The sequence below is a fragment of the Natator depressus genome, chromosome 3 (genome assembly GCF_965152275.1).
Source record: "Natator depressus isolate rNatDep1 chromosome 3, rNatDep2.hap1, whole genome shotgun sequence".
Taxonomy (NCBI): domain Eukaryota; kingdom Metazoa; phylum Chordata; order Testudines; family Cheloniidae; genus Natator; species Natator depressus.
This window is the reverse complement of record NC_134236.1, coordinates 178,751,934-178,765,189: the sequence shown is the minus strand read 5'-3', so window position 1 is coordinate 178,765,189 and position 13,256 is coordinate 178,751,934. Positions and strand designations below refer to the sequence as shown.

Here is a 13,256-nt window from a genome sequence, read left to right as displayed (position 1 = left end):
TTTTCTGCCTGTTCCTTTTTGTAATGTATGCATGCATACAAAGGGAAAGAACATCCTGAACTCAGGTTTAAAATGTTTACCTTTACAATAAATAATGTTGAGTTCATAGGACTCATGGAAGCAAGAAAAGTCATCTGTCACATTGACAAATTCAGAAATAATATAAAAAGAATGTTATTTAATATTTGTTTATACATAGTGTTCATCATAATCTGGATCATAAAAAGAATAAGGAATGAACAGAAAGCAGAGGCACCTATTAGTATATGCAAGTCTGATTTTGTTCTCATTCAAGTTAATTGCAAGACTCCCACTGTCTTCAAAGGGAGAAGGATCAGGCCCTGTGTCTATATATAAAATATGTACACACACACACGACCCTCCCTACAACCAGCTGAATAAACTACGAGTACACATCTACTTGTGAGATGTGAACACATTTTGTTTTAAAGGTAAGTGAAAAATGTTTTAGTTAGGTTACCCATTTTGTTTATACCATAATAACAGAGAACATGTGTTTTCTATTGGTAAGGTAGGTGGGAAAATATATTTCCTGAAAGCTTCAGGATAAATTTAGGTATTTAGGATCTGAAATCTCTTATTAAACACTTACTGATTTCATAAGGACAGAGGGACACCTTTTTGTGGGCTCTCTTCAACTGCTTGAGGATGCCAGCAACAGCTGAGATACCCATCTGAAAAGGAGAATGAGGATTAATTCATCCATTTCACATTTTCAGTGCAAGGATTTGTCTAGTCATTCAGAACATAGTCACTCATCCTTCCAGGTGAATGGCACTCCCTTTAAAAAGTCAGTCAACATCATCATGTGGCACTTAGTCACACCAGCAGATGAGATTAATTCCTCCACAGTCATCTCAGGCCCCTCATCACAGAGAACATGAGACCTAAATTCCCTCTAAGCTGCATGGCCGCGCAGCAACCTATTAAGCGCCATGCAGGCACTCAGGGCTGCGGTGGGGAGAGGTGCCCCTTCCCCGGCCTCAGCCTAGCCCAGCCCTGGACCTGCTGTGCCTGGGGGAGAGGTGCTTATCCCACGGCCCCAGCCCCGAAGCTACCGCTGTAGGCCCTCTCTCCCCACTGTAGGTCCAGGCAGCCTGCACCCCAACCCCTGTCCCCACCCCAGAGGCGACACCCCGAGCTGGAGCCCTCACTCCCCCCAGACCCCAACCCCTTGCGCCAGCCCAGAGACCCCTCCTGCATCTCAAACCCCTTATCCCTGGCTGGAGCCCTCCCCCCCCCCACACCACAACCCTCTGCCCCAGCCTTAAGCCCCTCATTCCTGGCCCCACCCCAGAGCCCACATCCCCATCTGGAGCCCTCACCTCCCCAATCCACCCTCTGCCCCAGCCCTGAGCCCCCTCCCACATTCCAAACCCCTCAGCCCCACCCACCGCCACATGAATTTTGTTGTGTGTCACACATCACCTCCACACTGGTGCACATAACAAAATTCATTCTGCACATACGTGGGAAAAATTAGAGGGAACACTGAATGAGACATAGAATTAAAGCTCTTTCGCATGGTGTGCATAGTATGAAGCCTGCCGTCTAGTTTCCTCTTCCCCTCAGCCTCCCACAATGCTGAAAGTGTGTCCAAGTCTCATTGACAAGCAGGATAAACAAAATTAATAGTACACATTTTTGCTCATTCAAAAGCCCTCAGATCAACTGCCATTGTCATAGGACTCCCAAGATCATATGCAATCTGAGGGATGTACTTTTATGTGTGTAAACAGGGCCCTGCTCCCCAACTGGAGCCTCTAAATAACAAACAACCACCACCACCACCATTTGATCAGGGATTGAAAAAGCAAAAGAAATTTTAATCAGTTTGCCATCTTTACCTTGCGAATCACTATTGCGTCATGGTTGAGACACTGCACAAAGAATCTTATGGCACGGACAGGTAGTACCCTATCATCCCTCAGGAGGAGAGACAGAAAGCCAATGCCTATGTGTTCAAACTTCCAGGGGCTAAAAAACAACATATACAATGAATAGTGGAGTGCTGTATGTAATGCTGTTGTTCAAAAAAGGTTATAAAAATATACCTAAAAGCAAAAAACCATCTGTTAAGAAGGTGTATCTAACCACCATAAAACTAATGTTCTATTCCACAACCACACTATACAGGCATCATTCTTATTAAAAGAAGGACTGTCTACATCACTTGGGGAGAGAAAATGGGCCTTGAAGTGCGTGCAAATTGCATCCATTTGAAAGCTCTTTACAGTTAGACTGGTGTAAAATTGCCTTAATGCAACTGAGAATTAGACCTCACATATCTTTATTTAGCTAGTAGTATTTTAAAAGTAATATATCTGGTCAACAGTAATTTAAAAGTACTTGCACTTCATTGCCATCTTTACGCTAGATAAATAATTGTACTCAGAAATTGTTAGAAATGGAAAGAGATACTGAAAACAACAACAACTAATTACTGCAAGGCTACATTCACCTATAGTACAGGAATCGGGTGGATGGCAGCAATGCAAGATTCCTCATGTTGACCTGACACTTCCCTGTTCCATTGGGAGGGAGAGTTGAACAACTCTACAAATGGCCCTTCTGTCCCCCTATATCCATTCCAATTGATGTTGGTTCTTGTCCATCAGAAGTAGGCGAAGGCCAAATATGTTTCATGTATGAGATGTTAGACAGTACAACTTTTTGATCACTACTGATCTAAACTGCATTTTAACCAGTCCTGTACAGGAAAGGCTGCATGTGTTATTTCCAGTTATCTAAGCTATCTATTTTACTGTGCGTTTTTTAAATTCAGAAAAACTAGCACACAAAAAAGTTCACAGAGAAAGGCAAACTTACAGATTTCTTTGATTCACACAATCTAACAGCATGTTGACCAAATTTTCATAGTTTCTGAAAAAACAAAAGTAAAATGAGTATATAGACTTGAAGTGTACTGTCAACAACTAGACATCATGGAGAGAAGTGTTTAAAATAATCTTTATATAAACAAAGTAAGGCATTATATTTTCTCTTCATTCTCACAACAAATATAAATACTACAGACAATGTCTGGTAATTAAAATAACACTGCAGATGCTGTGTATATGTCATGTTAATTTTTTTGAGAGGAAGGGGTGGAGGGAAGAGAATCGCTGTTGAGTCAAGGGACGAATATTACAGTGATTCCTCCACACTGTGGCTTTGTCTAGACTAGGATTTCAAGGTGTGATGTTGGATCATGTTAGTCAGCTAAGTCTAATTAAAACCCTTAAAAACTCGAGTCAAGACATGGCAAGCTATATTTTAGCATATGCTAAAAGGGTTGAGTTTAAGTTTTAATTTGTCTTGTCTTGACTAGAAGTTTAGGTTTTAGAGTAAGTTAACTAACGTGATCCAACATAACACCTTTACATTTCTGTCCAGATAAGGCCTTAAAAGGCAGCTAGCTTGCCCAGCTGAGTGGCATTTTCTGCACTGTGTTTTGGAGGCGTGAAAATCAGGGTATCATTTCCCTAGAATGCACCAGTTGGTCTCTATCCAATTAGATCAACTTGCATATCATCAAAATATTCAAGTCTCGGTTTTTGACATTACTGACAAGCTCGCAGGTTGATTCACCCTCACGTACACTAGCAGAAACCAGGAGTAACTCCATAGGGTCAGCAGAGTTTCCTGCCTAAAGCTGGTATAAGAGAGAAGTTGTATGTGCTTTATAATCTGCCTGGATATACACCAGGGGCAGGAAAACTTTTTGGTTTGAGGGCCACATCGGGTTTCCAAAATTGTACGGAGGGCTGGATAGGGGAGGTTGTGTCTCCCCAAACAGCCAGGGGTGGCCCAGCCCCTGCCCCCTATCTGACCCCCCCTGCTTCTTGCCCTCTGACGGCCCCCCCGGGACTCCTGCCCCATCCAACCCCCACTGTTCCCTGTCCCGACGGCCCCTCTGGGACTCCTGCCCCATCCACCACCCCAGACCCCCCACCCCTGACTGCCCCCCGCCGCCCTATCCAACCCCTCCTCTCATTCCTGACTACCCCCTGGGACCTCTGCCCCATCCAACCACCCCTTCTCCCTGTCCCCTGACCCCCCACCCCTTACTGCCCCCTGCCACCCCATCCAACACCCCCCCACAATTCCTGACTGCCCCCCCGGGACCCTTGCCTCATCCAACTCCCCTGTTCCCTGCCCTCTGACTGCCCCGACCCCTATCCACACCCCCGACTTCCCCTGCCCTCTATCCAGCCCCCCCTACCCCCTTACCGCACTGCCTGGAGCACCGGTGGCTGGCATCGTTACAGACGCGCCGCCCAGAGCACTGGGTCAGGCCGTGGCTCTGCAACTGCGGTGCACTGAGGCTGTGGGGGAGGAGAGAACTGCGGGGGAGGGGCCGGGGATTAGCCTCCCCAGCCAGGAGCTCAGGGGCCGGGCAGGAGGGTCCCGCGGGCCGGATGTGGCCCACAGGCCGTAGTTTGCCCACCTCTGATATACACTATGCTTTGCCATACCAATAAAAGGTGCTCTATGTTAGATTCTTCAGTCCTGTCTGGCCACTTTGCAAAGTGGCCAGATTCTGGCTGTAAATGGACTATGGACAATGCCCCATGTGAAGGGGAACTTTCTGCTGATGTGTAAACCCTTGATGATGAGGCTCCTTTGCCAGATCCCAGCCCTGGCTTAAAGCCATGCCAGGGGGAGGTATAGGATGTAATGGGAGTCAGTCAGTGCCAAATGCTGGACCAATGCACAATCAAGAGTTGTAATCAGCTCCCTACTAGCCACTGTTCCCTTGCACCAGGGAGAAATGAGCTACACAACTGATTTCGTCTCTTGTGCCCCTTCATTTAACAACCCCCTTTTTAATTTAATGCTCTTCTAGCACTTTTTAGTGAAAAATTTATGCCATTCAGAGTCCTCCAAGGAAGGGTCAGACTGTATAACATGGTATGTCCTAGAGTTTTAGGCCTTTCCTGTGAATTTAAGGCCGACTTTTCCCTCAGTTCCCTCCATGTCAGATAATCTTCCCAGTGGGATGTAGAAAACAGTAAGTCATCCTGGGAGTAGGGGAAGGGTTTAATTTACCCATGCAGGTATGAAAAGGAACATAAGAGTTACTGGGGAATGCTGTTCTGTAACACCCTTTCACCAAATGCTGCCTCAGCGAGGATGAGAATGTCGACTACCGTGTTTGAAAAAAATGTGGATGGAAGGTCCTGTAGTAGCTTTATAGACCTTCTAATAAGATATGTGTGATCTTTCCAAAAAATCATTGCTCTTTCCACAGAGTGAGTGGTACGTGGTAATAAGGAGTTGTACCTCAGGCTCCAAATGCCTCTGCTATATAAACTTTTATTCCTATGTAGGCTTTGTTTACCTCGAGCTTATGAATTTTACATCCTTAGGATATATGGTTTCATCCAGGACAAAAATACCACTTCCTATTATATAAGAAAGATTGCTGTTACCTTGGGGACAGAGGCCTGCTTAGTTTACAGAACTACCATGTTTGATAGAGCATATAACTGAGACTTCATTGAGAGCATTCCAAGCTCCAAAACCCCCTTGGTACCAGGAGGGGGCAAGTAGGCAAAATACTTTCAGGGAGAGGAGGAAGAAACCTACCAATGTGAAGATGAAAGGCAGTTTTATTAGGATTTGTAGCATGCAGCTCAAGATCATGACAGGAATTTGTGTTTTGACTGAGGACTGGTAAGAATGATGGTCCTCAGCCATCTGTTATGTGCTGGTGAGGAGAGATTCTCATGGATTTCTTTACAGTGCAATATGCCTGAAGTCACTGACTTGTCCACCTGTCCACTGGTCAGGCTAACACCAGAATATCCTTAGCTTTAGCAGACTGTCCCCTGATGTGTGTCTCTTGTAACATCAACATCTACACCTCAAGTGATATACAGATATCTGTGAATCTCCTCCAAGATACTAGGAGGATGTTTATCACTTTCTCAGAAAGAGTGACTGATTCCTTTCTAGGTGATGGGCTAGGCAGCACTGGATTTTGACTCAGAATCAGCTCCCCACTGTGTGAAGTTTGAGAGGAGGTTCCAGTTACATTTAAATTGGGTCTGAGAACCAAGACCTGAGTGTTAATGAGAAGGCAGTTACAATTACTGTGGTCTTGCTCCTTCACAATCTGATTTACCATCTTTACTATCAGCAGCAGGGGGGAGAGCATAAAGGAGGCCACTTAGCCCACTTCTGAGATAAGGGGACCACAACCTACACTTCGGTGTATCTCTTGCTCACATAGCACCTCTTGATATTCCAACTGGACTGGGATGCAAATAGAGCCATCAATAGGCTTCCAAACTGGCCTGCAACGCACTGAAAGGCTAACTGATCTAGACGGCATTCCCTTGGTTCTTCATGTGTCTTGGTGAGCTGGCCGACACTGACTTTCCTTCTTGGTACAGAATTTTGAGTAACAGAGTAGAGGCTTACGTCCAGGACATGAACAAGGCTACTTCTGTAAGCAGTGCTGAACATTTAACTTCTTAGCAATTGTTCACAAATACCAGATTTCTGAAGAATCATCTGCTGGAAATGGAAGAGTGAGTTTGATGGTCCATAGCATGAGACAGTGCCGGTTTATTTTAATTTACTTTGGGGAAAATGATAAATATTATCTGAAGCACCCTTTTTCTGAGTGGTTCACTCCCAGATGGGAGCCCACCCTGAAATGCCCCTCATAGGAAATCTAGGTGAGGGATGTTGCAAGAGAGAATCTTCCCAGACTCAGGAAAACCAAAAATCAAGAGCAGCTTTTGGAGTTGGATGGTTTTCCAAGAAATGGTGGCCTTAGTCTTTCGACTCCGGAAATGTAGCAAAAAGCCTCCTCCTAATGTGTAGGAACCTGCAAGAGCAGCAGCTTCAAAGGGAACACTTGCTGAGATGAGGTAGATTGAAGATTCTCTCACTGGAACAAGGGAGGGACCAATTCCCTTGTCTAAAGCCTCAGTGACTGCTTTATCTCTATGCTCTCCAAAGAGCTTACCAACAAAACATTTAGAAGGATAACAACACATATTTGGAAATTTTGAATGTGCAGTAAACAACAGTCAGGGGAAGCATCAGTCCCATAAAAGCTGTTATGGAAATCTAGTTTAAGGTAGATTTTATATATGGGTTTTTTTTCTTTTGTTTTTTTTAGGTGGGAGTTATCTACCCCTCAATGGCCTCCCAGATGAACACAGAACTGCACAATCAGAGACTGCAGTTAATAGTCCAGGGTTGACACTGCTATATCCAAGTTCTCATTTTTCTGCAGGGAACCAAAGAAATCTGCAGGGGACATAAATTCTGCACTTGTGCAAAGGCGCAGAATTCCTCCAGGAGTAAACTTTGCAGGGTTTGAGGGTTTTTTTGGATTTTTCATTTTCTAAAAACATAAGCACCTGTTAAGTTAGATCTCCATTCATGCTAAACTCTGGGAAGCTTAGCTGAGAGTCTGAGGTATCTCGCTTATAGACCAGTTTTAGATATTTCTACTTCTCTTTGGAGAATATAGAAGGGAGATTCTCTCATGAAAGGTTTTAAGATGTTGTGTTGTTCCTTTACGAGTTGATTGTGAGCATCAGCCTTTACCAGTCCCTGGGCCAGACCTCTGAGAGAATGGTGACGAGGCCCTAGGAGGGGGAAAGTGTGTTATCAGAGAGATTGAAAGAACAATCTGCACCCATGTATCCTGCATGTTGTCCTAAGGAAAAGAGTAGCCCTCCTGTGGGATGGCTGGAAAAGGAGAGAAGCTAGGTGCATTTTCCAGGTAACGGGATCTGTATCATTTCACCCCATGCTCCCTGCTGCTGGATCTCGGCTGATTGGTGACAGACTATACAAAATGAAAAGCGAGTCAGAGACACTGGAGATAAATGACTCATCGGTAGGTCCCTACCAAATTCACGGTCCATTTTGGTCAATTTCACGATCCTAGGATTTAAAAAATAGTAAATTTAATTATTTCAGCTATTTAAATCTGAAATTTCATGGTGTTGTAATTGTAGGGGTTTTGACCCAAAAAGGAGTTGTGGGGGAGTTGCAAGGTTATTGTGTGTGTTGGGGGCGGGATTGCGACACTGCTACCCTTACTTCTGCGCTGCTGTAGACAGTGGCACTGCCTTCAGAGCTAGGGAGCTGGAGAGCCGCAGTTGCTGGCTGGGAGCCTATCTCTGAAGGAAGAGCCGCCGCCAGCAGCAGCACAGAAGTAAGGGTGGCACGATATGGCATTGCCACCCTTACTTCTGTGCTACTGCTGGCAGGGCACTGCCTTCAGAGCTGGGCGCCTGGCCAACAGCCACCTGTCTCAGGCCACCCAGCTCCGAAGGCAGCGCAGAAGTAAGGTGAGCATGGGGTGAGACCAGATTTCACGGTCCGTGAAGTGTTTTTCACGGCCATGAATTTGGTAGGGCCCTACTCATTAGTATCAAATGTCCCAGGAGCTGCCCACTTTCATGGCAGCTGAGCCCTTGCAGGTAAAACAGCTTGTGGGAAGGGGGATACTTTGCAGCCTTCTCAACCATCTCAGCATGAACCTTACTTACACGCTGGCTGGGAACAGGAATTTCTTCCTTGGGGTTACTATGGGTGTCTCTTCCCCCAAGATTCAGGAGGCTCCAGTGAACCTTTCCTGCTTGCTCTGAAAGCTGTGGGAAATACAATCCTCATTCCTAGGAGAGAGCTAAGGGGAGAGAGGTGCAAGGGGGAGGGGAGTTTGAAAAAAAACAAAAAAAACTTATCCCCCGTTCCATGCCACTCATTCAGGCCTCGTCTCAGTGAAGGGAGCTTCCATGTGGCCCACTCAACTGTCTCAGTGTGGACCTTGCCAACATGCCAGCTGAGAGCTGGGTTCCCGAGGCATTCTGTCTCCCGTTTCTGAGAGGAAAAGGGAGGACAGGTGGTGTCCTTCAAACTCTCCTCAGAAAGCCAAAAATAAAAAAATGTTGGGACTAGATTTAGCAGTTTTGAGGATAAAAACCTCAAAACCAATGAAGGAACAGAGCATTTAGTTAATTTTTTTTTTTAACAAATCCTGTGAAATCTCTGCTACAAAGGGAGACCCGGAGTCTGCAGTGTGTGCTTCTTGGAAGCATCTTCCTATGGGGAGATCCTTAGCCCATGCCCTGAGCAAAGATCTTATCTGCTCCCAGTTGCCATGGAGACAGGGAACACTCCACCATTAAGGCTGTCTGACATGGAGGGACCGGGAAACTGTTTCCATTATTCCAACCCCTCCATACCACACTGCCCCAAGCATCAACTCTCTAAATGAATTTCCAAACCAGATGTCAACGTCATTGCTTTAAGGCTGATCCATTCCTTCTCTTCTATTTGCAGCAATTATTCCCAGGGGAATTCTGAGCCACTGCGCGTGCACATAATTCATGTGCCAGGCATAATTTTTTTCCCCCACAGAAAATAACTTCTGCCGGAAAGTTCCTGCAGTTATGCCTTTTGACCACCAAGGGCTGCTGTGGTACTAGAACAGAGCAGCCGCTCCCAGGCCAGCCCCAGCTAGGATAAGGAAAAAGAAGAGGCTGCCTTCCTGGCAGTGCCCTGCCAGTGAAGCCAGGTCAGGAGAAAGGAGATATGGGGGAACAGACAGAATGGGGCACATGGGACTGCTGGGGGGTTACAGACTGGGGTTCATAACTGCTAATGGGGGAGGACAGACTGGGGCAGGGGCTAAATGGGAGCGGAGGTGGACTGGAAAAAGGCTAATGTAGTGCCAATCTTTAAAAAAGGGAAGAAGGAGGATCCTGGGAACTACAGGCCAGTCAGCCTCACCTCAGTCCCCGGAAAAATCATGGAGCAGGTCCTCAAAGAATCAATCCTGAAGCACTTACATGAGAGGAAAGTGATCAGGAACAGTCAGCATGGATTCACCAAGGGAAGGTCATGCCTGACTAATCTAATCGCCTTTTATGATGAGATTACTGGTTCTGTGGATGAAGGGAAAGCAGTGGATGTATTGTTTCTTGACTTTAGCAAAGCTTTTGACACGGTCTCCCACAGTATTCTTGTCAGCAAGTTAAGGAAGTATGGGCTGGATGAATGCACTATAAGGTGGGTAGAAAGCTGGCTAGATTGTCGGGCTCAACGGGTAGTGATCAATGGCTCCATGTCTAGTTGGCAGCCGGTGTCAAGTGGAGTGCCCCAGGGGTCGGTCCTGGGGCCGGTTTTGTTCAATATCTTCATAAATGATCTGGAGGATGGTGTGGATTGCACTCTCAGCAAATTTGCGGATGATACTAAACTGGGAGGAGTGGTAGATACGCTGGAGGGGAGGGATAGGATACAGAAGGACCTAGACAAATTGGAGGATTGGGCCAAAAGAAATCTGATGAGGTTCAATAAGGATAAGTGCAGGGTCCTGCACTTAGGATGGAAGAATCCAATGCACCGCTACAGACTAGGGACCGAATGGCTAGGCAGCAGTTCTGCGGAAAAGGACCTAGGGGTGACAGTGGACGAGAAGCTGGATATGAGTCAGCAGTGTGCCCTTGTTGCCAAGAAGGCCAATGGCATTTTGGGATGTATAAGTAGGGGCATAGCGAGCAGATCGAGGGATGTGATCGTTCCCCTCTATTCGACACTGGTGAGGCCTCATCTGGAGTACTGTGTCCAGTTTTGGGCCCCACACTACAAGAAGGATGTGGATAAATTGGAGAGAGTCCAGCGAAGGGCAACAAAAATGATTAGGGGTCTAGAGCACATGACTTATGAAGAGAGGCTGAGGGAGCTGGGATTGTTTAGTCTGCAGAAGAGAAGAATGAGGGGGGATCTGATAGCTGCTTTCAACTACCTGAAAGGGGGTTCCAAAGAGGATGGCTCTAGACTGTTCTCAATGGTAGCAGATGACAGAACGAGGAGTAATGGTCTCAAGTTGCAATGGGGGAGGTTTAGATTGGATATTAGGAAAAACTTTTTCACTAAGAGGGTGGTGAAACACTGGAATGCGTTACCTAGGGAGGTGGTAGAATCTCCTTCCTTAGAGGTTTTTAAGGTCAGGCTTGACAAAGCCCTGGCTGGGATGATTTAACTGGGAATTGGTCCTGCTTCGAGCAGGGGGTTGGACTAGATGACCTTCTGGGGTCCCTTCCAACCCTGATATTCTATGATTCTATGGAGCTGCAGGGCCACATGGGGATAGGGGAGGGGATGCAGGGCCAGATGTGGGAAAGGGGGATGGCTGAGTATGGGCACAGGGACACATGGGCACATGGGAGAGGGTGAAGAGCCACATCGGGGAAGGGGGGTGGCTGAGTGGGGGCACAGAGATATGAGAGTATGGGGAGAGGGGGTGCAAGGACACAAAGGCTGGGGCTGGCTGAGGCGATGCACGGCCACATGGGGGTGGCTGAGTGGGGGTGCAGGGCCACATGGGAAGGGGGGGAATGGGTGCCTGAGTGGGGTTGGAGGGACACATGGGGACAGGGGCAGATGTGCCTGATTGAATGGGAGAGGCTAGGGGTCTGCCAAGGTCTGCATGGGGGAGGATCCCTAACAATCCCTCCCCACCCCACCCAAAAAAACTGTTCCATACTTCCCCCACCCACACCCAACAACCCTCCAGGTTCACTCCCCGGCTCCTTTCCTCCCCCTCAGCTCCTCCGTTACCCTTGACTCCCCCAAGACTTTGCACTGCTTCTGAGAGGGGTGGGAAATACAGCTCTGTATTGTAGTTTAAATGAATTATTCAAAGTTTTGCATAAATATGCCTAGTAAGGAATCTATTTGTCAAAAAACATTTCCTGAATCTTTTTCGTTGTCTGTATTGTTACAGACATACTTGCTGACAAGTATTTTGAAATAAATTACCAAAGTAATTGAAACTGGTGTGATTATATTGTGCTATTTTGACAAATAAAATATGCAGAATTTTAAAATATTATGTGCAGAATTTTTAATTTTTTCATGCAGAATGCCCCCAGAAGTAAGCAATATTCTCTTATTACTGTGTTGTCTCATACTCAGGCTGCCTTTTCTGTTTCAGCTGCACTGTTGCTGTTATTGGTGAGCACCCTCTTGAAGACCTCACGGAAGGGGGTACACCAGCACAAACACATTAAAGTGACTGAAAACAAAGCTGTCAAATGCACAAAGTAAATCAATTGAAAAAAAAATCGTTCATTAGTCTGAAGTATTATCTTAATAAGTACTAGTAACTATAACTGGTACAAAATTTTGAGATGAAGTGCCATTTTGTTAACACACTACTGGAAGGTGCTCAGGCACTATGGTGATGAGAATATGGAATATTCCATTCTATACAGGTTCTCATACAAGTCAATGGGGTCCCTTCCAATGTAGTTAAGAATTACAGAAAGACAGCTACAATAAGAAATTAAAAAGATGCAACAATGGAAGGAAAGATGGTCGGAGTTCAGTGTCACGTGTAGGCTAACGTATTAAAAAAAAGGTTATGAAGGAGAGATTACTTTTAAACAGTTTCATTTTTGCTAGAGAAAACCCTACACATAGATGTCACAAATAACGATTTCTTATTAGCCTCAAAACTCAGAAGAAAAATAGCACATCCTCTTGGAATATTACATTTAATGAACAATTTTAGATTAAGTTTACATCATCACTCATGAACTGTATATGTTTATCGACTAAAAACTATTACGCTTAATGAAGTCTACATAGACGATTCTAACTTACTGCAAGGCCTCAGCATTCTTTTCTTTCTGTCGTTGAATTCCTAACTGAATCTCTTCTGAACTAAGCATCATCCCGCTGGCGCTTGGGTTTTTTGCTTTTTGCATTAGAATGGCCATCTCGACACATTTGTCTGGAACCTGTTGAGAGAGAAGGGAAACATCTCTAACTGAATAGCAGCCAAAGAATGTTAGCCATCCTTTTGGAAAAGGAGACACCCAGAAAGGCAGTCAAATGAAGTGCTCATACTGTCCCTTCCACATAGATATGAATAAGCCTCCCTTTAGATTTTACAAAATTGCCTACACAGGCAATTCAGGTTGCTCCTTTGTTATTTGACAGGAATCACTGCTCTCAGTAGTCTTGTTATGATAAGATGGAGGAAAATTTAGTAGTTTTAAAATACTGATAGAGCTATGATTACATGTCTATATTTTAAGGCATGGAGTAAACCATGCACAAACTGTGATTTTATAGTTAAACAAAAATGGTAAAATATTTATGATAATGGTTTCTGTCCTCATGTTTCATTTATTAAGTAAATTTAGTATTGTGAAAGTTGTTAGACTAACAACAGAACAGACACAACA

At 45.3% G+C, this 13,256-nt stretch overlaps 1 protein-coding gene across 1 annotated transcript in view; it reads right to left on the bottom strand.

The window, feature by feature from the left end:
- Window positions 1–13,256, bottom strand: part of PSME4 (proteasome activator subunit 4) — a 216,783-nt gene that overhangs the window by 69,166 nt on the left and 134,361 nt on the right. The window contains exons 30-33 of the mRNA XM_074949403.1: window positions 12,670–12,806; window positions 2,851–2,904; window positions 1,869–1,998; window positions 614–695 (exon numbers count right to left, since the gene is read on the bottom strand). Coding sequence (XP_074805504.1) covers window positions 614–695; window positions 1,869–1,998; window positions 2,851–2,904; window positions 12,670–12,806 — 403 coding nt within the window. The remainder of the gene's footprint in view (window positions 1–613; window positions 696–1,868; window positions 1,999–2,850; window positions 2,905–12,669; window positions 12,807–13,256) is intronic.